This window comes from Centrocercus urophasianus, unplaced genomic scaffold (assembly GCF_019232065.1).
Source record: "Centrocercus urophasianus isolate 14NV4802_14NV808 unplaced genomic scaffold, USGS_Curo_1.0 seq_562, whole genome shotgun sequence".
Lineage (NCBI taxonomy): Eukaryota > Metazoa > Chordata > Aves > Galliformes > Phasianidae > Centrocercus > Centrocercus urophasianus.
The window spans coordinates 1-27887 of NW_024885158.1; the positions used below are offsets into that span (position 1 = coordinate 1).

Here is a 27887-nt window from a genome sequence, read left to right on the forward strand (position 1 = left end):
GCGTGCGCACACGCGGGAGGTGAGCGGGGACTGCGCGGGGTCCGGCTGCGGGGATGTCTCCGTGGGGTCCGGCTGCGGGACCGGCGGGAGATTCCCGCCGTTCGGTGGAGGATGCTCGGGTGGCGGCGGGGCGGCTCCGGGGATGCCCGCAGTAGCCGGGCGGCGATGCCCGCGGTCCGGCTCCGGGCTCTGCGGGGCGGCGGAAGGTGCGCGGGGTCCCGGTGTCGGCTACGGGGCTGCCGGGGGATGGCGGCGGGTCCGCCGGGGGGGCGGAGGGGGGGAGCTGCGGGGTCCGGCCCCGCCTGCCCGCACTCCCCTTTGTTGTGATCGGGGGCTGCGGGAGACCCCCGGGAGCGCGGGGCGGGGAGAGCCGGGCTGTATGTAGGCCAGGGCATGAAATATTCATCGCCCCCCTGCTTTGATGTCTCCTGCTCCGTTTCCCTCTCGACGTTCGCTCGTCGGCGATTCGGGGCTCGTGGCCGCGCTCGGCCGGGCTTTTACTGTGCCCTCGCCTGGGGAGGCTGCAGAGCCCCGCGCTGCCGGCGAAGGGCTGTAAGCTGCCGGGAGGCTTCCCCGGAGCAGCCTGGCTGCTGTGCGTGTCCCTGCCGCTGGAAAGCACCGTGGGATTTGTGTGAGCCAAGCCGGGGCCTGGGTGGACTTTCCCCCCGGACCATGACCCTGTGCAGTGTGCTTCGTCTCCGGCTCAGCCCCACGGCAGCTGTGGTTTCCTCCTGACTGTCCCTTCTCTCTGCTGCCCGGGAGGTCTGAGGGTATGGGAAGCAGCTCTCGCGGGTGATGTTTCCCCACTCAGTGGTGTTCAGAGCCCATAAGGTGCCTGGGTGCTGGGAATGGGACAGCACCGATCCAACAGCATCGGATGCAAACGGAGCTGTGGGAATGTGGCAACAAAAGACTCAGTTGGGTATTTTTCCTCTTTCCGTGCTGGTGCTCACCCCTGTCCCCAGGGGATGTGATGGGGATGCCGGTGACCTCATGCTTGGGAGCAGTGTGATGCTGTTGTTCCCCTGCACTCTTCTGCAGGCTGATCCCCTGCTGCTGCTGCTTGTTTGTGCCACTTTGTGCTGGCTCAGTGGTTGGACCGTGGACAAACCTCTGCTGCTCAGTGTCTGTGCTGAGGCTCCCTGGGGAGCGGTGTGCCACTGTGAGCCAGCCTGTGCTCCCACTGCACCTCTGCTTAGCAGACTGTGGGCTGCGCCCATTCCCAAGCTTGGACCCATGGCTAGATCTTGTCTGAGCATCTCGTGCTCAGGAGCTTCCCCAAAATTCAGCCCTGTGATTTTGGAGCTGGGGTTGCTAATGGGCTGGCACAGCAAAAGGAAGTGTGATGCTCGCTGTTTAGACTGTCAGTGGCCTTGCCATGATGCCTGTGTGGTGGAGATGCGCTAACAATACCTCTGCTTTTGAATGACATTGTCCTGGAGTGACAGAAAATCACCCAGGTGCATCTGTCCCAGCTCAGCAAGGGAAGGGGCTGTGATTTACAGTGACTGATGTGTGAAGGCGTGCTGCATGCACAGGGAACAAACTGGTGGCACAGAGGGGACATGGGATCCGGGCTTGGCTCACAATGACATGTTTTAATGACCAGCAAGCACGTGCCACGTCTGGATGGAGAAGGGGTTGCAGTAAGCCTTGGGCTGGAGCACGCAGCCCACGTGCCTCAGGGGAAGCACAGCCACACATCGCTCCTGCCCTGTGCTGCTCCAGGCATGGCAGGGGAAGCACCAAGGGCTATCTGCAGCACTATTGCTTCCTGTGCCGTCCGTTCTGCAGCATGGTTTCTGACTTGGCCCTTTATCTCTGGGAACCATTTCCCAGCTGACCTCACTTCCTCAGAGCTTCTCAGCTTAGAGCCCTCTCGGAAGCAGGGCCATGGGGTGAGCAGTGTGGGTCAGCTCCCTTGAGTGTGATGCTGTGTGATAGTCTGCTCTGTAGCCCTCTTGGCAAGGAGAAAAAGGATCTGGTTGGTGTGGTCTGTGCCCAGTGCACCCCTGCTGTGGTGCCGTGACCTTGGTGTGAGGGAAGTGGCACTGCTTTGCTTGTGCCTCTGCACATGTACGGGCTGAAAAGAAAGCCTTGAAACAGATTTCATGTGGTTTGAACGTGGGCCAGGAACCAGGACCTGTAAATCTGCGTCTTGCTCTGTCTTCCCTCCAGGCTATGGATCTCCTCACTGTCCTCCTGGGCTCAGAGCTGAGAATGCTTGGGATGTGCTGGGGGATGCGGGTGGCGAAGCAGTGCTGGAGATGTGGAGGGGACAAAAGCAATGGTGGGGATACAGGGAGGAAAAGCCCTGGGAAAGGCGGGGTCTGATTGGTGGCTTTGCTTCAGACCCTACGGAGGGCTGCCCCCACCCCCAGGCTGGCTGTGCTGTGCAGATGTGTGGTGGAGGAGCTGGAATATCCATGGTGTAACATGAGGGGTCCTGTCTCAATGTCTGGCTGCGTGGGTGAAGGGATTGGAAAGGAAAATGGGGAACTGCAGCACCCGGAGATAACACAGTCTCACCCTTCTGCCTTTCCCCATTCCAAAGCCCAGTGTCATTGGGCACAGCAGGCTCACAGCACTAGGCTGTACCCACTGCCACATGCCATCCTTGCACACGGGATCCCTGCTCCCACACTGTGCCCGGTCCTTGCTGCAGTTTCCCCGTTCCAGGTGGAACCATGGTGCTGCAGCACCTCATGGGTCTGGATGTTCCCAGGGCGGAACAGTGTGCTGGAGAACTTCTGCAATACGGAAAAAAAGAACGGTGGCAGCAGCTTTTGGAGTCCCTCCCTGCTCAGCTGAGCCCTTTCCTTCCTTTGGCAGCACCACTGAGAGATAAGGAAGCACTGCAGCCCTGGGGAGCTGCACTGCTACCCCCCCATGGGGCGTGAGGTTGTGTCCTCATGGGTGGGGATGCTGAGCCGGTGTCTGTGGGATGGGGTGAGTGCAGGCTGTGCTGTGCTGTGCTGTGCTGGGGGGTAGATTGGATGAGGATGGCCTGTATCCCACTGATGCTGGTGGTGATCAGCGCATGGGGCAGGGCAGGGAGCTGCATTGGAAGTTCCCAGGGTAGACAGGCTCAGAGCACTGGGACCGGTTGTGGGGCCATCGCTGAGAGCTGGAGGGACTGCGTGTACCTGCAGCTTGTCCCATGTCAGTGACTCCTGTTACCCAGGTGGGTTCTGGGCACCTGAGTGAGCAGTGCAGGGCTGGGCTGTGTGCAAAGTCTGGTTCTCACCTCCAGGAGCGGCAGGGCTGAAAGCCACCAGCTCAGCGTTTTCCTTTGTTTTGCATCTGCTGGGGCTGTTTGTAGCAAGCAGTGCGCGCTGCACCTCGGCTGGCTCTGAGCATCCTGCACAGTCTGCATCTGTCAGGGCACAGCCAGGAGATCCAGCGTCTCTGTATGGGCATGGGGACACGGAGGGATTCAATGTGATCTCAGCTCATCCCTCCAGACCCCTCGTTTTGCTGAGCTGAGCTTCTGCTGTATCCTGAGCTTTGTTTTGGTGACAAGTCGTGCTGAAGAGGCTGTGGATCGGCTGAGAACAGAGCTGTGCCCGCAGGCCCCCATCCAGCAGTGGGGCAGGGAGGGAGCCGATTCCTGGCCCCGCTCTGAACACAGCTTTTGCAGCTCTGGTTGTGTGTTGGAGGGTTCTGAGCAGCAGGGATCCTGCGGGGCCCCTTGGGGGTCTCTGCCCCGGGGCTGCAGCTGGGAAAGTGGGGCACCTCCTGGCCAGACTGGCTGGGCTGGTTCTGAGTGGGGAAATGTTTCAGCAGTGACGCCAGCATGGCCGGGGTGACTGCGACTTGCTCATATCTGGAGCTTTTCTGTCTGCCACGTGTTCCTCACCCCTTCCTGCTGCTGCCCATGGAGCTGCTATCCTTGCTCCAGGCTGTGAAATTGCTGCGAGTGGCACATGGGTGGGTGGCACCACTTGGTTTGCATCCATTGCTCATGTCAGCCCTTTGCTGGCAGCCCGGAGGGGCTGGGCACTGTGACCATCCCCAGCAGTGCCCTGGGCAGATCTCTCTGTGCAGAAAGCAGAAGCAAGCTCCGTTTTCTGCAGCTGCCCTGGAAGTGGGAGAGTTTGCTGCAGGAATGGAGAACTGAAATGCACGGCTTCGTGCTCCTCTTCTGAGGTCTCTCAGAACATGAGAATCAGCAGAGATCCCACAGGTGGTCAGTGTGTCCTGGGCTGATATTGAGGTGTCTTTTGGGGAGCAGGAGGCTGCGTTGCCCTGTGGTTATGTCTGGTGCTGGCCCTGCTCCACATCAGTGCTTCCCGGCTCCACAGCACCAGGGCACGGGGCAGCATTCCCTCTTTGCCTCTCCTGGGCTGGGCAGGAGGAGAGCTGTGCTCTCATCACCTGTCTGGGAGAGGCACGCTCTGGGTTAATGCACACCAAGGGCTTTGTGCTTGTTTGGGTAGTGCTGACTGGGACTGGGCTGGCAATCTGTGTGTGCAGACAGCAAGCTCAGGATGGGTTTGCAGGACCTGTGCACTTGTTCCATGTGCAGTTGGAGGAGCACCGGTTTAGGAGCCCTAGAAGTGGTTCAGTGGTTCTGCATTTGTTGACCAGATGAACATCCATAACCCGTGTCTGTGCTGCTCGGCGTTTGTTTTGTTCTTTCCAACTCCTGTTTCAACACGTCTTTTTGAAGGCGTTCTGCATTGCTACCAAATGTGACTCCCCTGTGCTCGGGGGGATGAATTTGGATGCTTCATTTAATTATCCTTTGCCTTTTCGTGACCCACCAGCCTCTGCCAGGTTGGGCTGTGAGGCTTTTATTAAGATGTCTTTAAATGTAACAGGAGTTGATGGAGTGGGATGGGAGCGGCTGCGCATTGCTTCTGCTGGGAGCACACAGCTGCACCATGCCTTCGCCATGGCCCTGCATGGATTTGTCCTGGGGGGGAAGGAGGGATGGGCAGGGATGTGCTGGCTCAGGTGCCTTTGGGATGCCATCCCTGGGTGAAGTGGAGGTCCCAGGGGCAGCTGCTCCCCTGCTTTATGAGTTGGTGGTAAAGTGTGGTTTGGTGCTGCTGCGGTGCCCTGCAAGGTGCTCCTGTTGCAGGATCCATCCTGGCAGCCCCAAAATGAGCAAAAATCTCAGCAGCATCCCTAGCACTGCCTGACCAGGGGCACACACTGATGTTCAGAGCAGGGCTGTGCCATGCCAAGCCCGGCTGGCAGCTACCATCACCCCATGCTGCTGCATGACCCTCACGTGTGCTCTGTGCCTCACACCAGCCCATCCCCACTCCCAGCCATAGGGATGCCTGCTATGCACAAGGGCTTGGGGCTGCATTCCCACCCTGTTCTGCTGTCCCTGGTTCCATGGGCTCAGCTCTGTGCTGCACCATGGCTTTGTCTGCCCGGCGCGCTGCCCGCTCCATTTGTCAGTCTGGCAGCAGACAGGTGCAGTCATTCATCGTGCTGTGCTGTGTGAGCTGATGGAGCATGGGGGGAAACCTCGGGCTGTGCCGGTCCCTCGCCCCACTCCTTATATCCAAAAGGATGCTCTCAGTTTTCTATGCTGCAAACCAGGCTGGGGTTAACGCACGACTCTTCCAGGCAGGGCTGGCACAGGTCTCCCTGCAGCACAGCTGCAGGGAAGGGATGAAACACAGAGTTGAGGGGGAATTTAAACCTGGTGGTGAGGCACTGCGTGGTGTCCCTGTAACAATCTTCCTGCTGACTGCAGTGTCCTGGAGCACTGTCCCATCCCGCCTGCTCGGCGCCCACCCCCGGCAGCCCAAGGACGTGGCATGTCGGCAGATATATCCCCCCCAAGGCTCACTGTCTGGCTGGGCCCCAGCGTGTCACAGATTCTCTCAAGGTCTCTGCTTCTGCCGCACAGAAGGCAGCAAATATGGAATTTCTGTGTTTCGTCTGCTCCCAGTCAGCGTCTTTTGTTGGTGTCTTTGAGAGGGGGGAAAAAACAAAAGAAATAAGATAAGCTCATGCCTCCCCCCCCCCTCCTTACTGCCAGCCCTGCTGTCGGCGTGGCTCTCACAACTCCCATTGTATCCTTGAGCCGCCCGGCGCAGCGCACAGCCTGTCTGCAGGAGACGGATGACCCTGAGCAGCCGCTTCCCCCGGTGCTGCTTTCCCACAGCATCCCTGCAAGGTAGGGCACAGGTGCCATCTCTTCCCACCTCCCGCCTTGCTGGCTGTAATTCTGGGGGGTGGGCAGAAACCCCGGGGCCATTGGTGCTGATGGGCAGCGCTCCCACCCTGATGTGCAGCAGTGATGTGATGGGAGCTGAGCTGTGCAGCTGAGTGTGCCTTGGTTTTAATTGCTTTGGGAGCAGGGAGGGCCGGGTGCCCTCTGGCTGGGGTTCTTCTGCCTGCTGTGCCCTGGGCAGGGATGTGCAGCTCGGTGTTTGCAGGGGGAGAATAGGGGACCAGGCTGAGCCCGTGTGCAAAGCTCAGTACTGAGTGTCCTCTCGGGGACGGAGTGCTTTGACACTCCAGGGATGCTCCCGTGGGGCCACTGTGAGAGTGCCAGGGACGTGGGGAGCACGTGCAGCCGCGTTGCAGCTATATTTGTGTGTGCTGCAGCCCAGGGTTGGGTCTGCAGCTTCCCCCACCTTCCCTCCCGCTGTGCAATTATTGCCGGCGAATATTAGGCAAGTACAAATTACAAACCATTCAAGTCGTAAAGAGCTGTCAATCAGCCACTGCTCGTTATCAAACGCACTAAAAATAGCCACCAAACTTATTGGCGGGGGGGCCAAAGGGGGAAGGAAGGATGTCAAAACAAACCCGCGGCGTGGCGTGTCCTCGGCACAGTGCCCAGCTGGAGGTGCTGGACATGTGCTGCAGCCCCTGTGGCTCTGTGCTGTGCTGTGTGCCCCGTGCAGCCCACTGGGCATGGAGGGAGCCTGGAGCACTGCTGCACGAGGCTCCTCGGGTTGGCGCTGGAGCAGCATGAAGTGCACCAGGGCGTTGTGTGCACTTTGTGCCATGGCACATCGGTGCTCTTGGGGGTGGAGAGGGCGACTCATAGCCCCGGTGACAAGGTCCCTGTGTCCCTGCAGCCATCTGATGTGAAGCAGTGGGGCTGGAAACACCCTGTGGCATGTCCAAGGGAGCTGTTTTGCTTCTCCACCATTGGGAAAGAATTGAAAACCCCCCAGGAGGTTGGGGTGTCCCAGCAGAAATGTGTCTCCCCACCCTCCCAGCACTGTGCACTGCCCAGGGCTGCCCTCCGCCATCCCCTCGCACAGCGCTGGGTGGGAGTGATGAAGTGGAGCAGAGAATTGTCCCCTTCACACATGAGAGATCAGAGCCGTCGGCCGCCAACCCCACACTGTGGGATTGCTGGGTGGGCGAACAGGAGGAGGAGGAGGGTGGGCACAGCAGCCTGCGGTGGCTGAGGGCAGTGGGAACCACGACACCCATCTGTCTGTTTGTCTGTCTGTGCTGCAGGAGCTGAGCTGACTCTGCTGGTGGCCTCACACACCACTGTGGCCAGGCAGTAGCTGGGACGTACAGGTAAGGCATGGCCGGGGGGTCCCCTCCTGCTGGTGCTGGGTGGGCAAGATGTGCAAACAGTGGGTATCAGCTGTGCTGTGTGTGAGCTGAGTGTGCAGCTCCAGGCACGCCCATGGCACATTGCACATAAATCCTGTCGCTGCTGCCCACGGCTGTTTTTGCAGTCTGGTTGTTTTGTTGTGCTCTGGGCTGGGGTTGGGAGGGTGCTGCTGGGTGCACCTCAGGGCTGCAGCTCAGCCCCCACTGCCCGCCCTGGCGCTCGCTGCTTGGGGAAGTGCCATGCTGGGGGAAGCTGCTCGTTGCTCACAGCCGCGTGGGCTGTCACGAGCCCCTGGCCACATCCCTGCGGCCCCGGCAGCACAGCGGGTGCTGAACCCTGCGGAGGTGAGCAGGGGTTGAGGAGATGGGGGTGGCTCATGTTACAGGAGGGGGCTTTCCTTGTTCGCAAGAACCTGCTTTCCCTGCTGTTCTCCTGCCTCCACTCCTGCCTGCCTGGATTTTCTTACTAGAGAGATTCTCCACCTCCCTTCTCCATCCTGCCACGCGTGATCTAGCCTAAATATTCCCTTCCGTAGCTTCAGGACACTGCTGTGTATCCAGCCATCTTTGGAGACTGCGAATAATTCCCTTCCTTCATTTATATCATTACCTTGGAGGTATTTATAGACCATGATCTTGAGTGGAAGGGAAAGCAGGACTATATATAAAGCAGTGATCCCTTGGTCTTTAGCTGCTAACTGCCTTAAACTGCTCCTGATTGAAGCTTTTCCCGCTCGGTTTTTCTGAGGGTTTGCTTTGCTGCGAGCTTTGGGCTTCACTTGAGCATCCTCAGCATTTAAATGCAGCTGTGAGTTCTGTGAGTTTGGAGGAATCCCAGCTTGTGAATATTTGTCTGGGTCTTACCTATGAGTGTTTGTCTGTGTCCCATCCATGACCTGACAGAGGTCCTTTTGTGCACTGAAGCATGGCCATGCAGATGCTGTAGTGCTGACGGCGTGCAGGAAAGGTTCTGGGGCACTGGGAACAACGTGCCATGCGGTGACTGCGTGTGGCAGCAGCTCTGCCTTCCAGCTCTTCTTTTTGGGCTGTTATTATTATTATTAAACACCTTCTGCACACACATCTCTGTCTCTCCCAGCCCACCGCCATGGGGAGCAGCAAGAGCAAACCCAAGGACCCTAGCCAGCGCCGGCGCAGCCTGGAGCCGCCCGACAGCACCCACCACGGGGGGTTCCCAGCCTCGCAGACCCCCAACAAGACAGCAGCCCCCGACACGCACCGCACCCCCAGCCGCTCCTTCGGGACCGTGGCCACCGAGCCCAAACTCTTTGGGGGCTTCAACACTTCTGACACCGTCACGTCACCGCAGCGTGCTGGGGGGCTGGCTGGTCAGTGCGGCATGGAGTGTCTGTGAGCTGTGGGGTGGGATTGGGTTCCAGCTTCCTGTGGTGGTGATGGGTTCTCCTGCCACTGGGGGGCTTTGTCTGGGATCTGGAGGGCGGGCAGTGGGATGTGGGACGTCAGAGCCCTGAGCGATCCATGTTGCAGGCGGTGTCACCACCTTCGTGGCTCTCTACGACTACGAGTCCCGGACTGAGACAGACTTGTCCTTCAAGAAAGGAGAACGCCTGCAGATTGTCAACAACACGTGAGTGTCCCTGCAATGCACCCTGCATCAGCTTCACCCCTTCTGGGAGCTTTGGGGATCCCTAAGCCAAGCCTTGCGGAGGGCCACCTCTCCCAGTGACATGTCCAAAGACATCGGGCTGCCCTGCTCCCCTGTCCTCCTTGCACCTGCCTCCAAGTCCTTTCCTTGTCGTGTGGCCAGCTCAGGTCCCCTGGCCCAGGTCCCCTGGCCCCATCAGCACTCAGCTGCTTCTCATTGGCCCAGATGCATCTCCTCTGCCTCAGGTGCTTCTCTCCATGCTGCCGCGGTGCCTCTGATCTCAGCTTCTGTCCTGACTGTGTTTTTTCTCTCTGCATGCCATGCTTTCGTGTAGGAGAAAAGTGGATGTCAGGTGTGTATTGGGGGGTATGATTACTGTTAATGACCTTCCTGGTAAAAGTCTTCCTGCTGCCCACTCAGAGCTGCACCCCACCTGTCTGTTTTGCCCCTCTGCAGTCCTGGTTCATTTGGGTTTCTGCTCCTTCCTGGTCTTTTTGGTTTTCCATTTATTTTTGTTTTTTCTTTTTCATTTCCTCTTTTTTTTTTTTTTTTTTTTTTTTTAATGAGTCACTCTGGGGATTGGGATACTTCCATAAGGTCTGGTTCTTTGCTCTACGTCCCACTCATAAGAGCACATCCATCTGTTGCCGGATGCACAGCATGGGGCAGAGGCCAGGCTGGTGAGTGATGCAATGCTGGTGTGCTCTGTCCAGATGCACAGCACGTGCCCAGCACAGCCCTGCAGCTCTGCAACAAGCAGAGGAGTGCAGTGCTGTCTACAGTAAGCACTGCTGCAGTGACCCAGCAATGTGTTTTTGGTTGGGTCCTTGTTGTCCTCGTTTCAACACTCACTGTTTGTTAATGGCTTTACTCCATGAACTTTGGGATGTGCTGCTTGCAGGGCTTTGGCCGTGCACAGAAAGCCTTCATGTAGGGTGTTTGCTGCATCCCAGCTGCTGTACCAGGCTGGGCGTGCAGCTCTCTGCTCTGCTTACTACCAGAGGCCAGCAGTGACCTTCCCCCTCCCTGATGGCCAAACACACACACCCAGTGGGGAAGGATCTCAGTACTGCTCCCAGCAGAGCAGGTCCCTTCCCAGTCAGGCAGCAGGGATGTAACAGGGTGTTCCGGGTAGAGTTGTGCAGGGAATTGTTGAAACGCTTTGTTTTGATGCTGATGATGATTTTTCTCCTCCTGCTGCGACATTTTTGGAATAGTTTGCTTTGCCAAATTCCCAGATGACAGCCATTCAGCTCGTGCTGGAACAGAGCCGCCAGTCAGGATTTGGCCATTTCCCAGCAGACGTTCACTTTGGCCCCGTGGGAACAGAAACAAGGCAGCTCCTGCCCCTGTCCTGGGCACACAGTGAGGTGCTGGGCTGCAGCCCTCTGGTCCTTGCTGCACTGTTCTCACGGAGCTGCAGTTTCCCTGCAGCCCCATCTTCCTGGCGGTCAGAATAAATGAAACGGCTGTCTTTGATGGCTGAGGACACAGCGGTGGTGGAGGAACCCCCTGCTGCCTGCCTGGAAGGGGAAGCTGCCTCCTGGGGTCCATTCATTGTCCTTTCCTGCCCAGCAGCCTGTGGGGTGTGATGGGGAGGGCACGGAACACAGCGGACAAAGGCTCCTGCACCCTGCCAGCACCTGCGGCCACCTCTTGGCAGCCCCAGAGCTTGGGGATAGCACTGGTATTCATCTGTGCCACAAAGGGGTTGAACCCACTGCACCACAGCCAGGCTTTGCCCATAGGGCAGCTCTCATCCCCCCTCCCTGTGGCATCAGCACAGCTGCCCTGTGCCCGCTGGATCGGTTTTCCACCCCTCTCTGTCACTCGTTTATTTTCTCCCTTTTGTTGCTTTTGTGCAGCCTGTGTTTAACAAATTCTGCCTTCTTTTGTTTCTCCTGGCGCCTTTTTTAATCACTGCCATCATTCTGTTGCTTTTCTCCCATTTCCTCTCCCTCCCCCTTTGCCTGTTGCTTATCTGCTTACTGGGATTTCCAGTGCCTCTCAATCTCCAGCCAGACCCAGCTCAAATTCAGGTGGCTCCAAAGGTGTTTGCCTTGCTTTCTCTCCCGCAAGGACACCCTCCTTTATGGACGACACGCACCATGGAGGTGCTGCTCATCCTGGAGCCCCTAAAGGATTTGGGGCTGGGGGGGCTCACCGCTGCCCTCCTTGGGGTCTCTGTGGGGAGTGGGTCCTGCTGCAGGCTGGGTGTGGGTGCTGCTCACTGCTGTCCCCTCGGACTGGGCTCTGCTGGCTCTTCCCCATCCCACATTTCAGTGGGACAGTGCCCAGAGGTGGGACAGGGCCCGACCCGGGGTGCTGTGGGCTCTTTGGCTTCACACTGAGTGTGTTTTGGTTCTCTTGCAGGGAAGGTGACTGGTGGCTGGCTCATTCCCTCACTACAGGACAGACGGGCTACATCCCCAGTAACTATGTCGCGCCCTCAGACTCCATCCAGGCTGAAGAGTAATTGCCATTTTTAGACAGTTTTGAAGCAAACAATGACAAAAGCATTCGCTGAGCACCTTTTCCCTCTCTGTCCCTCTCCCCCCCGTGCAAAACCTGAAGGACATCTGTCTGGTTTTATTTTTTGCTTATTTTTTTCCATTTTGTTTTGTTTCTAAACCCGCTAAGCGTTTTTCTGCCTCTCCTCGAGGCACACGGAGCTCTGTGTGTTTGCATGGTTGTGTGGCCTCGCCTCCAGGCACAGGGAAACTGCAAACTCTGCATTTGCAGATTAGGACCCCGGTGACACAGAGTGACCATTGCGTATGGAAAGCAGAAGTCACACAGCTGCCCACAGTGACAAAAGCACGGGAGCTGGGCGACCTCGAGCTACCCATGTTTTGGGAGGCTTTTGGAGTGAGGGTGCTGAGCGGAGCTCTGCTCGGTGATTGTGAGCCTGCTGCTCGTTCCCACAGGTGGTACTTTGGGAAGATCACTCGTCGGGAGTCCGAGCGGCTGCTGCTCAACCCTGAAAACCCCCGGGGAACCTTCCTGGTCCGGGAGAGCGAGACGACAAAAGGTGAGCCCTGATATTCCCCCTTCCCTCCTTCCTCTGCCAGAGCCACGGAGCAGCCCTGGAGGGGTCCTCCAGCACTTGGCCACCGCGTGGTCCCAATCCCCCTGACATAGGTGTACCAAAGGAGATGAGCCTCCTGCACTGCATTCACCTGCAGTTTCACTCGTTTTTATAGATGTCCCCTTCACACTCTGTTCTTGTCCCATTATCCAAGCTGGAGACTGAGGTGTCCCATGCACGACATCCTGGTTTTACCCACTAATGGTTTTCCCACAGATGTGCCCACATAAGTCTAAAATGTTGGGAACAACGCTATATCCTCTCCTGGGCTTTTTTTTGTGTTATTTTTGTGTTATTTTTTGTGTTATTTTTGTATATTATGAGTTTTGTTTTTTTCAGCCTCTGTGTAATGGTAAAATCTCAGTTGTGAAGAACTAGGTGGAGGTGATGATGGATCTTAGGCCCTTTCGAGTCTAATGATTCTTTATCCCTGCTTTTTTCCTTCCAAATGTGCAAGTTTGATCTCAATAACTTGGCTTTCTGAGGGTACATTTTCTTACCTGGAAGCATGCTTTAGTCTAGCTCCAAATACCCCTTCGGGAAAAATTCCTTGATATTTTTTTCTGTTTTGATGCTTTGAGCTTGGCATCATTTACTTTATTCCATTGGAAGCAGCTCATTCAGCAGCCTTCCCTCTCCCTGTTTGTGGCCCCAGACTTGTGCTATCACAGCTGTGTGGGCACAGGAGAGGCAGGCTCTGGAAGCAATGCGCATAGCAGGATGTAGGAGCGTATAACTGGGTCTGCAGCCCCCCATCCCTCCCTACACCCCCAGTTGCTGCCACCTTGCTCCCTATGCCTTGTAGTGCTACTTGGCTGTGGCAGTGGTTGTAAGTGATAGATAAGAGGTGCTTTCTGGAGGTAAAACCCGCAGCCTGCTCCTGCTGCACCGACCCCGGTGGGGTCCCTGTGAAGTCCCCGAACCACTCGGTTGTGCCCTCAGGTGCCTACTGCCTCTCTGTTTCCGACTTCGACAACGCCAAGGGGCTCAATGTGAAGCACTACAAGATCCGCAAGCTGGACAGCGGTGGCTTCTACATCACCTCACGCACACAGTTCGGCAGCCTGCAGCAGCTGGTGGCCTACTACTCCAGTGCGTATGGCCTGAGCACCTGCCCACATCCCTTGGGGTCTGGGTGATGCCAGGAAGGTTTGGGTTGGGTGTTGGGAAGAGTTTGTTCATGAAAAGGTGATAGTGGTGGAGACCTCATCCATGGAGGTGTTTGAATATGTGGATGTGGAGCTAAGGGACGTGTCTTAGTGATGGGGTGGTTGGACTTGGTGATCTTGAAGGTCTTTTCCAACCTAGATGGTTTTATGAAGGGAATGCCAGTGCTGGCACTGAAGCAGGTGGGCAGACCCTGGTGAAACGCCGCTTGGGTTTGAGAAAGAGGAGAAGGGGTCTGAGTGTGGGTGCCCAAGGTGTTGTGCAAGGAAGACGTCATGCATCCAAATGCCATGCATCATGTTGTCCCTGCTGTGCTAGAACATGCTGATGGCTTGTGCCACCGCCTGACCAACGTCTGCCCCACATCCAAGCCCCAGACCCAAGGACTCGCCAAAGATGCATGGGAAATCCCCCGGGAGTCGCTGCGGCTGGAGGTGAAGCTGGGGCAGGGCTGCTTTGGAGAGGTCTGGATGGGTAAGGACAGCTCTGGCCCTGGTGCCACGGCCACACGCAGTGTCATCATCTGCAGCAGTGGGGCAGCAGGTAGGGGACACAGCCCTGTAAATGTGTCCTGTGCTGCAGGGACCTGGAATGGCACCACCAGAGTGGCCATAAAGACCCTGAAGCCTGGCACCATGTCCCCAGAGGCCTTCCTACAGGAAGCCCAGGTGATGAAGAAGCTCCGGCACGAGAAGCTGGTTCAGCTGTATGCGGTGGTGTCAGAGGAGCCCATCTACATCGTCACTGAGTACATGAGCAAGGGTGAGCACAGGAGGGCTGCTGGGTGACCAGAGAAATGGCTCTGCTTGTTGGTGACCGTTGTCTTCCTCACAGGGAGCCTCCTGGACTTCCTGAAGGGAGAGATGGGCAAATACCTGCGGCTGCCACAGCTCGTCGATATGGCTGCTCAGGTGGGTTCCTGTTTCCTTTTCCTCCTGCACCCTGGCTCCATTAGCTGGATCGGGTCTGGCTATGGAGCCATCCCTGCCATGGTGGGGTCCTCTTGTCCCCTGCAAAGCTCAGTCCCCACACTCTGCCCTGCAGATTGCATCTGGCATGGCCTATGTGGAGAGGATGAACTACGTGCACCGAGACCTGCGGGCAGCCAACATCCTGGTTGGGGAGAACCTGGTGTGCAAGGTGGCTGACTTCGGGCTGGCACGCCTCATCGAGGACAACGAGTACACGGCACGGCAAGGTGTGAGCGGGGCCTGGGAACATCTGGTGATGTTGGTGGCTCGGTGCCCCAGGCCCTGAGGTTGGGGGTCTGTGGGCTGCAGAGGGGAGCAGCCCCTCACTCTGCCTCCCGGTCCAGGCGCCAAGTTCCCCATCAAGTGGACGGCCCCCGAGGCGGCCCTGTACGGCCGGTTCACCATCAAGTCGGATGTCTGGTCCTTCGGCATCCTGCTGACTGAGCTGACCACCAAGGGCCGGGTGCCGTACCCAGGTGAGAGCTGGCACCAACCCCACGCTCCACGGGCTGGGCACAGTGTGTGACCCGGCCCTGCTGCCCTTCTTTCCATAGGGATGGTCAACAGGGAGGTGCTGGACCAGGTGGAGCGAGGCTACCGCATGCCCTGCCCGCCCGAGTGCCCCGAGTCGCTGCACGACCTCATGTGCCAGTGCTGGCGGAAGGACCCTGAGGAGCGGCCCACCTTTGAGTACTTGCAGGCCTTCCTGGAGGACTACTTCACCTCGACAGAGCCCCAGTACCAGCCTGGAGAGAACCTATAGACCTGGAGCTCCTCCTGGCACCAGAGGCCTCACTGTGGGGCACAGAGGGCCGGCTCCATGCAGAGGGGCCACGTTCTGGGGAGCAGCCCCAGAGCAGGATGTGGCATGGTGAGGTGCCGGCTGCCCCATTGCTCGTTAAAACTGCTGGGCCACACTTAACGAGGTGGCGAGAGGAGCCCTGGGCACTGCCACCAGTGGAGCTGGGGCTCAGGATGGTGAGCGGAGCAGCGGGATGGCTCCTGGCACAGCCACGGCTTTCAGGACCCTCTTCTCACAGCAGCCAGAGAAATTGGGGGATAGCCTCTCCCACCTCAGACACACTGCCCCACACCTCCTGCACCCCCTTTTTAAAATCAGCACAAATTTCTTCACCCATTCAACCACCCACTTCACTCTGATCTGCCCAAGGCTGTTTGCAGAGACGTTTGGTGATGGGGAAGGCACTGCTTTGAATCGGATGCAGCTGAAGTGCAGACCTTGGGATGCCCCAGGGAGGCTGGCCATCTCCCTTCCTCCAGCACCCACCTGTTCTTGGGCGCAGGACTCAGTGTTTTGGGAAATTACTTGTCTTTTAGCACTGCTTTTGTCCACTGGTGTGTTTCTAGCTGCCATCCCCCCTGCTTCTGCCATCCCCATATCAGGGAGCACGGAGCTACCGGGAGCCATTCGCAGGCCCAGCTGCTCCCTGCTCGCTGTCAGTACCATGTGTTGGAGGTCAGAATGATCCATGCCCAGTGTCCCCAGCAGCACCCTTTGAGCACCCACCCTGTACATAGCCCTCCAGCACCTCCCACTACTTGACCAAGCTGCATGTGCTGTCGTGTTCCTCCTGTGGTACCGCCAACATCTGTCCTCGTCTGTCCCCAGCTGGAGCCCCTCATCACACCATCGCCACCTGTGTCCTGGACCTCTTATCCATCACTCACACCCAGTGCCAAAAATGCCTCCGGAGCACCAAGCTGAGCTGCTGCTGCCTCCCACTCACTCCCCAGCATCTTATTTATTACCTGAGTTCTCAGTCGGTGGCTCTGTTTTAATGGTGAACTCAGTACGGAGGGGCTCTTAGCAGTATGGAGGGACCCCACCTTGGCCTGGAGGACTGTTTCCATGGATTTCTGTACTCACAATGGGACTCAGAGCCCTTCGTCCCCCAGCACATTTCCTGTGCCAACCTTGGTGCAGGGTCTTCTGCACCCCAACCTGTTAACCTCCGCATCCCGTGACGTTTGTGTGCCATCACCACACAGTGTGCACAGTGCCTGCAGCCGTAGGGAAAAGCTCTGAGAGCAGCATGTGGGAGTGGGCAGTAGCCAGATGTGAGCCAAGAGCTGGGGAGGGGGAAAAAAGGCAGACACACGCGTGGACACACAGCCTTTGGTTTCCTGTAGCATGGAGCAGCGCTGGGGGCTGCTAGCCCACCCGTGCCCTCCCCTCCACTGCTGGTCTGTTGCTGAAGCCAGTGAAGAGCAGGGAGTTACTTCCCCCACAGCCCCCACAGCGATGTTGTTTGGCACAAAGCAGCTCTGTGTGAGACGTTCTCTTCTGCTGATACCATTTTTTAAAGCATTTTGTAACATCTCCCATCAACTGTGCAGAGGACGTGTGGATTTGTTTTTCTCCCAGCCCACTCCTCCTCTGCCTCTTTCAGTGTCAAAGTAAGAATTTTTTTTTTATTTTTTTTTTTATTTTTTTTTTTTTGTGATAATAATAATAAAACTTTGGAAAAACCTGACCATGTCTGGTGTGGTGGAGGGGTTGGGGAGGGTGGAGATGCTTTGAAACTGATGATGGTGTTGTAAATACTTTGCAATTTGATAATTAAAGACAAACAGACCTCACCAAACAGATGGCTGTGGGTTGTGTATGGTGAAGGAGGACCTCTTGGCATCCCCAAAGGGTCCCACGTGGCTCTCAGGGTTGTCTTGGGGGGGAGCATCAGTCAAGTGAGAGAACTATGGGGCACACACAGCTTTTGTCCTGTATCCGTCTGCCCTAGGACACCCCTGTCTGCTGATTGCAGCCTCCTTCAGCTGCTGCTCAGTGAGCTGGCTGGGAGCAGGTTTGCTTCATTAGGGTAATTAGTGGATGCTGATTGGAATCCATCAGTTGGTGATGAAGTAATTGATTTGTGGGAATAGGCCTTCAGAGAGGGGCTGTGGCTGAGCCTCAGTGACCCGTGGTGGTTCTGGTGCCCTGTGTGCTGCTCTGCCTCTGAGGACTGGTGAGTTGATTTCATCATCTTAAGTGTTTAATGCTTTATGATTTACTTGCTAAAGTAATTAAGTGATGGAGAGGGTATCTTTGGTGGTGAATGCCTCACAGCCCTGCAGCCCTGGGCTTTGTCCTTGCAGTGGGGCAGGGGTTCTGTAGAGCTGGGGTTGGGACGTGGGAAGCCCCACTGTGTATTTTCTGTGTTTGTGACCATGCAGGGAGCAGCCCTGACCCGCTGTGTGGGCTGCAGTGCCCTGGAGTGAGTCTTGGTCTGGCTCTGGGGTTTCTCCTATCGCCCAGACCCAGCAGAAGGGCCCCTGGTGCAGAGCAGGGTGTGCTTGTGGCAGGGCTGACGTTTTCCTCTCCTGACCCCACCATGCTGCTTCTCTGTTGGGTGACCTAGAAAATGACCTCGTTATGATGGAAAGGTAAAGGGATGGCTTAAGGCTCCTGCAACCAGGGAACACGAGGCAGATGGACACCTTATTATAAAGCAAGGTGATGAGATGTTCTGTGCCAGATCCCTTCTGGGCAGTGCCTGGGCTCCGTAGGACCTGGCACCGCTCTGCTCTGAGCCCCGTTGCTTTCCTCATCACTGCACGGTCCCGAGGGCAGGCAGGGACCGCAGTGCTGGAGCTGTGCTGCCCTCCTGGTGGGGTGGCTTTCAGGGAGCACTGCGATGCTGCTGTGTAGCTGGAGCAGGCACTGCACTCGTGTGGGCTCTGTCCAATTCGCAGCACACGAGCACAAGCCGTGATGATGCTCTTGGTACGCGGTCGGGTTTGACCTGTTCTGCAGTTGCAGGCTGGTTTTTCGCGGTCTCTTTATAGAGGATGAGCTGGGGATCAGGGCATTAGCATGGGATCCCGGCTGGGTTCCTGCTCTACCTCGGGCTGTCTGTCTGACCGCGATGAAGTTGCTTTAATTTTCTATCTTCAAAATGAAGATGGTATCTCAGCGCTGTGAAGCGTCGGATAGCACTCCGTGAGGGCTCTGTGCATATCAAAGGGCTCGTCACTACACCTGGGGAGGGAGCACCACGAAAAGCACGCTGCTTAAGCATCGGTCGAGATCTCTGCCGCCGCCTCTGTCCCTCTTTTGAAGTGCCGCGCTCCCCACGCCAGGCCTCGCACTGGGGAAGCCGCAGCCGCGTCCTGGGTCGGGCTGATGGGCGAAGGCAGGGCTTGCTCTCACCCAAACTGTCTGGCTTTGTGGCTAGGATTTATTTAAATGGCAGTGAAGTGCAGCTTGGTTAGTTAGCAACCCAAATGGACTCTTAAAAGAGATGACTGCATTAGTTTAAATAAAACAATCCTCATAGCTTAAATAAACAAAACCTAAAAGCTGCTCAGAGCGCTCCAACTGCACGGCCATGCCTTGCAAACGAGCTGTACCTTTCCCTTCTGTTTATTTACGCTGTAACTACTGGCAGCTACAGGGATTCCCTGTAGCTCGGTGACAGAGCTTCACGTCTCCCCCCGGTGATGTGGCACACACTTTAAAACGTACAAACAGATACATGCTGGATGCTTTCCAACTTGGACTCAGTGGCCAGGAGTGAGGGCAGAGGTTGGTTTTGGTTCCAGCAGTGCATTTTGGCTCCCATGTGTGCTGATAACTGGTTGTAGCCGGGCACAGCGCTTCCACGAGCCCATCTCATGAGCTGGGCAGAGCTGTGGGCAGGGGCTGACACGAGGCACAGCACTGGGCAGCGTGGGATGGGCTCACAGTGCCTCTGCAGGGAACGGCTCCCTGCTGGGGATTAGGCTGTCAGTTCTGTGCCTTCCTTAAGCTGCAAGGAAAGGAGAGGAATCTGTCATGGAAGTGCAGAGATGCAGCCAGAAGCTACCTGCTGTGTTGTGTGCAAAGTGAGCTTGTTCTGGGAACTGCCAGCACGCTCCTTGGCTCGCCCAGGGTTAAACAGTTAAAGAGGAGTCAGCACTGGGAGTTACAGGGCCAACGGGCTCTGCCTCTTGCTAGAGACTGCATTACTGTGCTTGGAACAAAACAACTCTGCATGACTGCTGGGCTAAGGCAGCTGTGACGAACAGTAGTCAGGGCAATAGTCCACAGACCAAAGTCTATAAAGCTTTATTAAACATTTTGAACAGCTGTGCAATGAACAAACAGTATTCTGGAAGTTTCACAATTTCATAGCCTGAACTTCCTTGGGACAGCAGCAGCCACTTCTGCTGTGTTCCCCTTTGAGATTGAAGATGAGCAGATGGCAATTGAGGGAACTCTCAGACAGTGTAGTCAATACTTGGTGTTGACTTCAGTTTCTCATAAGCAAGCTGCTGCCCCAGGGAAGGCTCCCCAAGAGCCACTTCTATGGAGAGAACTGTGCAGGGCAAAGCTCTGCACAACGGTGCCTGTGTGCAAGCAACCCACCACCACCCAGGGGAGCCATGGAGAGGACAGAGGAGTACCCAGTGCCTCCATCACCAAGCCACAGCATCAGCACCTTCTGTCACCATCAGCCAGAGAACAGTCATTGAAAATCATTTGCCCACTGACGGCATCGCTGGCTTCAGGCCATGCCTACACCTCAGGATCTTCTCTTGCTCTGCACGCACCCAGACTTTTGAGCCACTGTTTGGTTTTCTCAGGTGATGTTCATAGAGATTCTGAAAAATCCCACATCTTGTTGCAGTCAATGATTTGGTAAACCCTGGAAATCTAGCAGGGGAAGAGGCAGTCTGCTGCCTGTGAGGCTTTATAAAAGCAGCAGCGTAACTGAGGCTTTCAGGCTATGAACTTGGAGCATTAGTAGTTCAGAAAGCACTTGGGCAGTGCACACATCTCTTTGGCAGGCTGAGCAGCAGGAGATGACTCAACTGCCTCTGGCTCCAGCAGCTTTTGGCCAAGTGCATCTGTGAGCTGTTGAACTGTCCTTTGATCAGCAAGGTGAGAAGGCTGGCTCCCCACAAAGTGAAGGATGGAGAGGATCCTAGAGCTACTTGAGCAGAATCAGTGTTAGATCACCGTGGCCAACAAGAGAGTGACACACAACTCCACCACTGTGCAACAGTCAGAGGCCAACAGCTCTTTCCTCCACCAGTTCTCAGATAGGAGGGCTGGTGTCCATTCCCAGTGATATGGGAAGGAAAAAAAAATCTGCTTCTAAAAAAGCAGGTGGCGCTGCAAGAGTTCACACAGTAAACAAGTCAAATTTCATAGGCAGAGTGGGAGGGCTGGTCAGGAATTTACCACTCTAGTCCACACATACATTACAGGAAATAGGCTGTTTTTACTTCAACCACATGCCTAACACACCCCCACCCTGTTCCCTAGACCCTCCCCCCCAATTAAAAGCAAAACCAGAGCTGTCAACAAACAGGAAGATAATAGTTATCTAGGTGCCCACTATACTGGGATCGTGAGCTGATTCTGGCAACTGGGATCCTGTGCAGTGATACAAGAAGCAGTTCCCCCAGCAGCTGTAGCAGATGAGGAATAGAGCTGCCAGGAAGACCAAGGCACAGATTGTGCAAGGTTTCCGTTCCAGGAGGAAACTGAGCAGGTAGAAGCCCATGAACATTGAGTGACTGAACCACAAGGCTGGGTTGAGGGGCTTGGGGATGAGCAGGACAGGCAGCAACCACTGGAGGCAGTACATCGTGTCTGGCTGGCGGGGCCTTGTGGCAGCAGCAGTCGGTGCTCCAGTCTCCAGCAGCTCCTCAGGTGGGCTGTCCTGTAGGGGGGAGGTGAGAAAGACAGGCAGACAATCAGCAAACAGGCCAACGGCAGCTCTTCTACGGCTCACTCGAGCACTGCATGCTGCTGATGTTTCAGCTCCTAGTACTAAACTCTGGTGTGTCTCAGCGTTGGTAGAAACTCTGCTTTCTGAAGCCCACAGCTGGGGATGAGATTCTCTATTGCTGATATAGAAATGTATCCCTTCTGTGCTGTGTTTCTTAGGCTTTTACCCTGAGTAATGATTGATGCTTTTCTTTAGTGCAGTGCAGACACAGAAAGGTGGAAGGGGAAACAACAGAAAGAAAAACAAGCAACTGCAGCCCTTCTTACACAGGTATTTATCTGAGGCTGCCCGAAGCCTAAAAGTGATGGGAAAAACATGCAGTTGAGTGGCAACACTCATAGGTGGTACAAAGGAAGGGAAAAATGGCAGGTCTGGTGCTTAGCTGTGCTTATAGGAAGTGTTAAGGACACAAACTGCTTCCTCCCCACATGCAGACCCACTCTGATGTCTTAAACAGCAAAAGAAAAAAGCAGTCTAGACATGCAGCTGCCCAGGAAAGCCCTGTGCTGCAAAACAAAGGGGAGGACAGTCCCTGCTTAAGGGATTTATAATCCTTGCCAATCAGCTCAAGTCAGATAAGACAAAGTATGCAAATGAATCAAAGAGAGGACCATCTCAAAATGGCAATTTCCATAAGTGCAGTAAACACAGGATTTCCTCCCTTGGATTATCATAGAACCTTGTGGACACAGTGAACTTCAAGGGCTGCTAACCAGGGATGGCACACCAGAGGTCCAGAAAATACACTTCTATCTTTAGCAACTAGATCAACTGTGCTGTTTTGATTTTTATTTCTAAGCAATTCAAACGTACTCATTCAAGAATTCTGGAGGGCTTTAAAATATTAAAATGCCCCAGATATATTTTTACCAAGACAATTATTGAAAGAGGGCAAAAGAATGGAGTTCAGCCATCTACTAAAGCAGCATTAGAAGATATAGATATTCTTGGGGAAAATAACAGACAAGACTTCCTTCAGTTTAAGAAGCACGGAAAGAATGAGATGGGGCACATGGAGCTTACTACCCTAGAAAGGAATAATTATACAAGGGGAGTGCTGAAAGAGAGCAGAGCTTGGGAAGTGGGCTCTTCCCTGTTATCCTATGGTACGTCATGGTGACATGCAGCCAACTGAGTGAGGCAGCTGCCAGCCAAGGCAGAGAAATAAAGGCAAGAGCACAGCCCAGCCTTGCTCCAGCTATGCAGATCCTGGTCAGAATAAGCTTTTTTCTTGCAATCCTTTTTCTGCAAATATTCAGCTGAGCAGTACTGTCAGAGGGATGAAGGGCTGAGCTGAGCCTGTTAGGATTAGAGCTGGGGGTGTGGGAAGGTTAGAAGGATGAAAGAGTGAGAAAGTAAACAAACAGCACATTCCTCTGGCTCCTGTTGGCACAAGAAGGGATTTCCTGGCACTGCGAGAGCGAATGAGGGAGCGCACAGAAGAGCCAAGAGAAAACCACACGATTCTCTTCCAAACCCCCACTGAGGTCAGGCCTGTGTCTCACAGCTCCTTGGTACCAAGCAGCCCTGGTGTCAGGAGCAGGAAGCACGCTGCCATCCACTGTGCACCTAGCAGTAGGATCTCTTCTAATGTTAGTGGAAAACAGCACAGGCCAAAATCTCCAGAGCAAACAGATTAAGAGAATTCAGGGGAAGCATGTTGTGCTGCCTGTCCTGCTAGAGAGTGCTCTCCTGCAGAGAGGCAGCTGGGGTTCAATTAGGCAACCAGAGGAATAGGGAAGAAGTTATTTTACACTGCAGTGTAGCTAAAGTAAAACTGCAGGAATACAATCTCAGTGCTGGTCCTGTCTTATGCAGCTCATCTCCTCATATCTTCAAGGGCAAGTCCAGTCCCACGCCAGTTTTCCTCATCCGTGAACTGGGAATAACAATTACTCATTCCATAGCAAAAAATGCTGCCTGCTGGCCTCTGAATCAGTTAGCTGCTTCTGGAGAGAAAAGCACTGCTGAATCATTAGGTAACTTCTTAACTGGGAATTGTTCTGAGAAAAGATTCAACAGAGATTTGAACAGATGATAAATGAACCCCACTCCCCCAACTTCTATTTCCTGTCCTGCTGAGGCAGAGACCACATTGCCTCCAGTAAGTCAAGTTGTGCTGCATCAACCATCTCCAGCCATCCTCCAGAGTGCTCTCTCCTTGAAGTTTCCTGCAGTCTCTTTCCCACCACAGACACAGGCCTCACACCAAGTTAATCACTGTTAAATATGGGTACTTCCTGAAGAGCCAGCTGCTTGCAGCAATCGGAAAAACCACTCTGCAGAACAAAGAAACACTTCACAGTGTCTTTCTTTACTATGAAGTTTTATGTCAGTGCCCTCGCATCTCCAGAACTCTTACACTTCAAACAAATGCAGATGTTTGAACAGTTAGTCTTGTATCTGTAGTCAGTTTGCTCTTATTTTCCATGCCTCTTAACTCTACACTAGTTAAGGGCTGAAAAAAACATTGTCTATGTGATCCCACAGCTGATCCTGGATAAGGTAACTGCTACTTGAAACTTTCACACCCCTGTATTCCTCGTGGGATTTTCCATAATTAAGAGTCATGCTCTTCCCCACTCTTCAGCGCAGTCCTTTATACTGCTGGCAGAGGGATAAAGTTCTCTTTCCAAACGATCAATTCTCCTCCTGCTGAGGGTTTCCTGCAGAGAAATGGTGCCTCCCATTGTCAGCTCTTCACCGAACAGGGAAGAATCATCCCTCAGCATCCGGGATTGAGTCCCTTCTCGAAGCCGTAACAGCATGCAGGTTATGCAGATCTGCCTGGATTCTCAAGCAACAGTGCTGGTGAAACTTGCAAATGAGACATTCCTCCCTTGCTTTCTTTGTCCCCTCCTCATGATCCAAGCAAAAGATTACCGTGTCCCAGAACAAATAATTACCTGTCGGCCAACAGCGCTTCTACCAGCACCCTGTTTCACAACGCGCCCTGCTTTCCCTCAACCAGTTGCTCTCGTTCTCCCCTGCCCCTGTGACTCATCTCATTCTTTAGCAGCCCGCTGCCCTGCTATCCTCAGGAGTGCTCAAGTCATCTGACTTGGCTGCTGCTGAGTTTACCATCAGTTCCTCTTCATGCAGCACCTCAGGCTCCTCCACAGCAATCAGAGCCACACCAACTTGCTCCAGCCCCCTCGGCAGCACAGCTCGTGATGCTCCTGCTGCTCTCCCTGCTGCCAGCACTCTGGGCTCCCCTCAGATCTGCAGGCGCTGCTGCAGCCTCCTCCCTAACGCTTCCTGCAGTGTGGGGAGGTTCCCTGCACACTTCGTTAGTAAGCAAACACCGACGCTTTTCCACATGCCTATTAATCAGTTTCCACAGCGTGCAGAGTCCTTCCTTTTCTCATCTTCCCTCCCTCCCTCCCTCCCTCCCTCCCTCCCAAGACCATTCAAATCCAGCAGTTCTTATTGGCATGTTTGTGGGGAAGACTTTCAGATTCCTATGCAGGCAGACAGGCACACCTTTCCCACCCAGAAAGAAAAACAAAGCATTTATTAGGACAAGTCCCAGGATCACAGAATGGCCAGGGTTGGCAGGGACCTCAAGGATCACGAATCTCCAACCCCCTGCCACACGCAGGGCCACCAACCTCCCCATTTCATACCAGCCCTGGCTGCCCAGGGCCCCATCCAACCTGGCCTTGAACACCTCCAGGGATGGACGGGGCATCCACAGCCTCTCTGGGCAGCTGTTCCAGCACCTCACCGCTCTCATAGTAAAGAATTTCCCCCTGACATCCAACCTCAATCTTCCATCCCTCAACTTCAAACCATTTTCCCTTGTCCTGCAGTTATCAACCCTTTCAAAGAGTTGATTCCCCTCCTGTCTGTAGGCTCCCTTTAGGTACTGAAGGCTGCAGTGAAGTCACCCCCAGCCTTCTTTTCTCCAGGCTGAACAAGCCCAGCTCCCTCAGCCTGTCTTCATAGGGAAGGTGCTGCAGCCCCCTGATCATCTCTGTGGCCCTTCACAAGTCCAGTATTTTGCAGTATTAAATCCACGTGAGGAGCCAGCAAGGTGTTCCTTGGTATTCCACAAGCTAATCCAGAAACTGTGAGGCTGACAAGTGCTCATACCCAGCAAGTTTCCTGTATCAGTATGTCACAACTGAGTTAATATCTTTCTTGAGAACGTCTTAACTCCTTAAGCAGTCCATTTACCCCTCTCCCAGGAGCTCAAATTCCTGCTTGGGAACCAAAAGCCACATATCTAGATAAAAATCTCCCAAGTTAAAATGTGTGTACACTTAAAGTGTGCCTCAGGGATGTGCACTGAGTTTGTTGTGCATAAGGCTCACCTATAGCACAGTTTGCTTAAAACAGTTCAGATCCAGAACCTCATTGCAGCCATGGAGCTTTAAGTTATGTGTGTGGGCAGAGCTTCCTGCTGCCAGCATGTGTTTAAAACCAACTTGCAAATACTGTCCAGTGTCCAAAACAGCTGCTAAATACAATATCCAAAGCACTGGAGAGAAAGAGGTGGAGGAGCTATTAAGTGACATTTTTTTTAATTATTATTTTCAGCTAAGAAAAACAACAGCCCAGCATTCTACATGTCAGTGCTATCTCTTAAAAACAGACATACAGAATAACCAAGAACCACAACAGTTCAAACTTTTAAGACCTATCTGTAATATCAAAGATTTAATGTCAGCTTTTATTCTGGTAATTCTGGCTGTTTTCCTGTGTTTTTTGTTTGTTTTTTCTTTTTTTTTTTTTTTAGTTTAAGTTTATCTGCCAGTATGACTCAGCTGGAAAAAGTGAGCCTTCCATTTCTGGCAAAAGCCTTATGCCATTCTTTGATAAGTTCATGCCTTGGAACACTTGGTGGAGACTCAGAAATGGTGCAATAGAATTGCAAACGCTCTTCCAAAAGAGCAGCAAATGCTTGATTAATCAAGCCTCAGGGGTTACAAAGTGTTCTGGTTTCTCAAGCTAGAGACAACCCACAGCAACACTCCTTTCATGGAAAGTGCAGACATCTGCTGAGACACTTGTTACCATTTCCAGGGCTGCTCTCACAGCTTCGTTACTTCACTGGGGAATTGATCAGTGTCCAGTTACTGTGCAGACCTGCCTGCTCGGACAGCAGCACAATTAAAACCAATATAGAGCCGATGAACCTCTGGACAGGAGAGAGAGGATGGCAGGGCTGTTTTTCAGAGCGGGAAATCACAGAAGCAGAACCTTAACTCAGCTCTATGGTAGAGCTAACAGCAACAACTGTGAAGTGCTGCTATTCTCCTTTGCACTAATTTAATTATCACTGGATCTTATTCTCCACCTCCTTGGCCTTAACTTGCCAATAACCATAAAATTCCTGGCCTATTCTACGTTCCGTAAAGAACACCACTATTTTTCTTTCGGATCTCCTCAGGAACCCCTCTTTGTACCTCTGACACCACGACGTGCGAGCGTGAATACAGGGCTCAGATTTCTGCCTCACAAATCGAGGCAAACCCACAGCGCGTTCTGGGGAGCCGTGACACACAGGCTGGAAAGGCAGAAGCCGTTCCACGTTTGTAAGATGGGTTGTTTTGGAAGCGGGCTCCTTCAGAGTTCAGTGCCGGGAGGGCCGCCCGGCACAGCTACAGGGAAAGGGGAGCAGAGAGCGGCGGGGAAGCAAAGTGCTACGCCAACGGCGGCCCGATCCCGCCGGTGTCGCGGCGATCCTCCGCCTGCCCTCCCGCCCTCTGTCGCCCAGCTCCGGCCCGGCCGGCGGCGCCTGCCCTCCCCCGCGCGGGGCCCGGCCCGTACTCACGGCGCGGTGCCGCCGCGTCACGCCGCCATCCCTGGGCCGTCTCCACGCGCCGCGCCCTGCGGAGGGATAGGAGAGGCCGATTTGGAGCCGCGTACCGACGCCCGCCCGGGGACCTCTCCACCCTCCCTCCCCGCCTCCCCAGGCCCGGCCCCGCCGCCCCGCACCGGCTCCGCCGCGGGCCGCGCTCAGGCGGCGGCGGGGGCAGCGCGGCCGCTCCGTCAGGCGGCGCCCCGGGCAGCCGCGCGGGGCGGAAACTGCGCATGTGCGGCAGGTGGCAGAGGGGACTGAGAGTACTGCGCACGCGCGGCTGATGGCGGAGGAGTTGAGAGCACTGCGCATGCGCGGCGGGTGGACGCGGGGACTGAAAACACTGCGCATGCGCGGCGGGTGGACGCGGGGACTGAAAACACTGCGCATGCGCGATGTTGTCATGCGCGCGGCTCCGTTGTTTGACCTGTGCTTCTGTGCGCTGCTGGCGCGAGTGACCGCGGAGGAGTGAGTGTCGCTGGTATGGAGGGGAGAACGGGAGTTATGCTGAAGTTCTTGTGATTTGATAGCGGCACCGTCCCAGGCCACGCTGCGGTACGTGTCCTCCTGCCGCAGGTTGCTAACGGCACCAAAGCTGAAGTGTGTGCTGTGCAGAATGGTGTCCCGCTGCGTGCACACAGTGCTGCTGGGCACAGCTGGGCTAATGTTGGCACTGCAGTGCAGACGCAGAGATGCACGGATTCAGTATGAATGGTGCCTGGGGGCAGCAGAGAGGTATATTGTGCTGCTGTAGGAGGGCAGTGGTTCAAAATCTGCCAAGTGAGGCTCTTTGTGCTCATGGCTGCTCTGAGCTGGCAAGTGAACCCTGGGGGTGAAAGAGGGGACAAGCAGGCAATTTAGTGCCCACAACTGATGGTTCGTTTGTAAAGTGGCTCAGCTGTGGTACAGGCTGGAAAGAGGGCACTGGAATGTGGCACTG

At 55.0% G+C, this 27887-nt stretch overlaps 2 protein-coding genes and 1 pseudogene across 3 annotated transcripts; 2 read left to right on the forward strand and 1 right to left on the reverse strand.

Moving 5' to 3' along the window:
* Nucleotides 1–2: 2 nt before the first annotated feature.
* Nucleotides 3–15747, forward strand: SRC (SRC proto-oncogene, non-receptor tyrosine kinase). 2 transcript variants are annotated; one of them, XM_042836015.1, is made up of 13 exons: nt 3–19; nt 7447–7512; nt 8651–8900; nt 9061–9160; nt 11552–11650; nt 12106–12209; nt 13209–13358; nt 13752–13907; nt 14016–14195; nt 14268–14344; nt 14478–14631; nt 14749–14880; nt 14959–15747. In XM_042836015.1, the coding sequence occupies exons 3-13, from the start codon at nt 8660–8662 to the stop codon at nt 15165–15167; spliced, it is 1602 nt and encodes a 533-aa protein (XP_042691949.1). In that variant the 5' UTR covers nt 3–19; nt 7447–7512; nt 8651–8659; the 3' UTR covers nt 15168–15747. The 2 variants fall into 2 exon arrangements, with proteins under 2 accessions (XP_042691949.1, XP_042691950.1); XM_042836016.1 differs by lacking the exon at nt 3–19 and adding an exon at nt 696–770.
* LOC122169687 lies at nt 15225–16839 on the forward strand (annotated as a pseudogene).
* A 2614-nt stretch (nt 16840–19453) lies between these two features.
* LOC122169691 (BLCAP apoptosis inducing factor) lies at nt 19454–27011 on the reverse strand. The gene is made up of 2 exons (XM_042836025.1): nt 26921–27011; nt 19454–21072 (listed from the first exon to the last, which is right to left on the reverse strand). Exon 2 carries the CDS (start codon nt 20995–20997, stop codon nt 20734–20736), a length of 264 nt encoding a protein of 87 aa, XP_042691959.1. The 5' UTR covers nt 20998–21072; nt 26921–27011; the 3' UTR covers nt 19454–20733.
* Nucleotides 27012–27887: the final 876 nt, after the last annotated feature.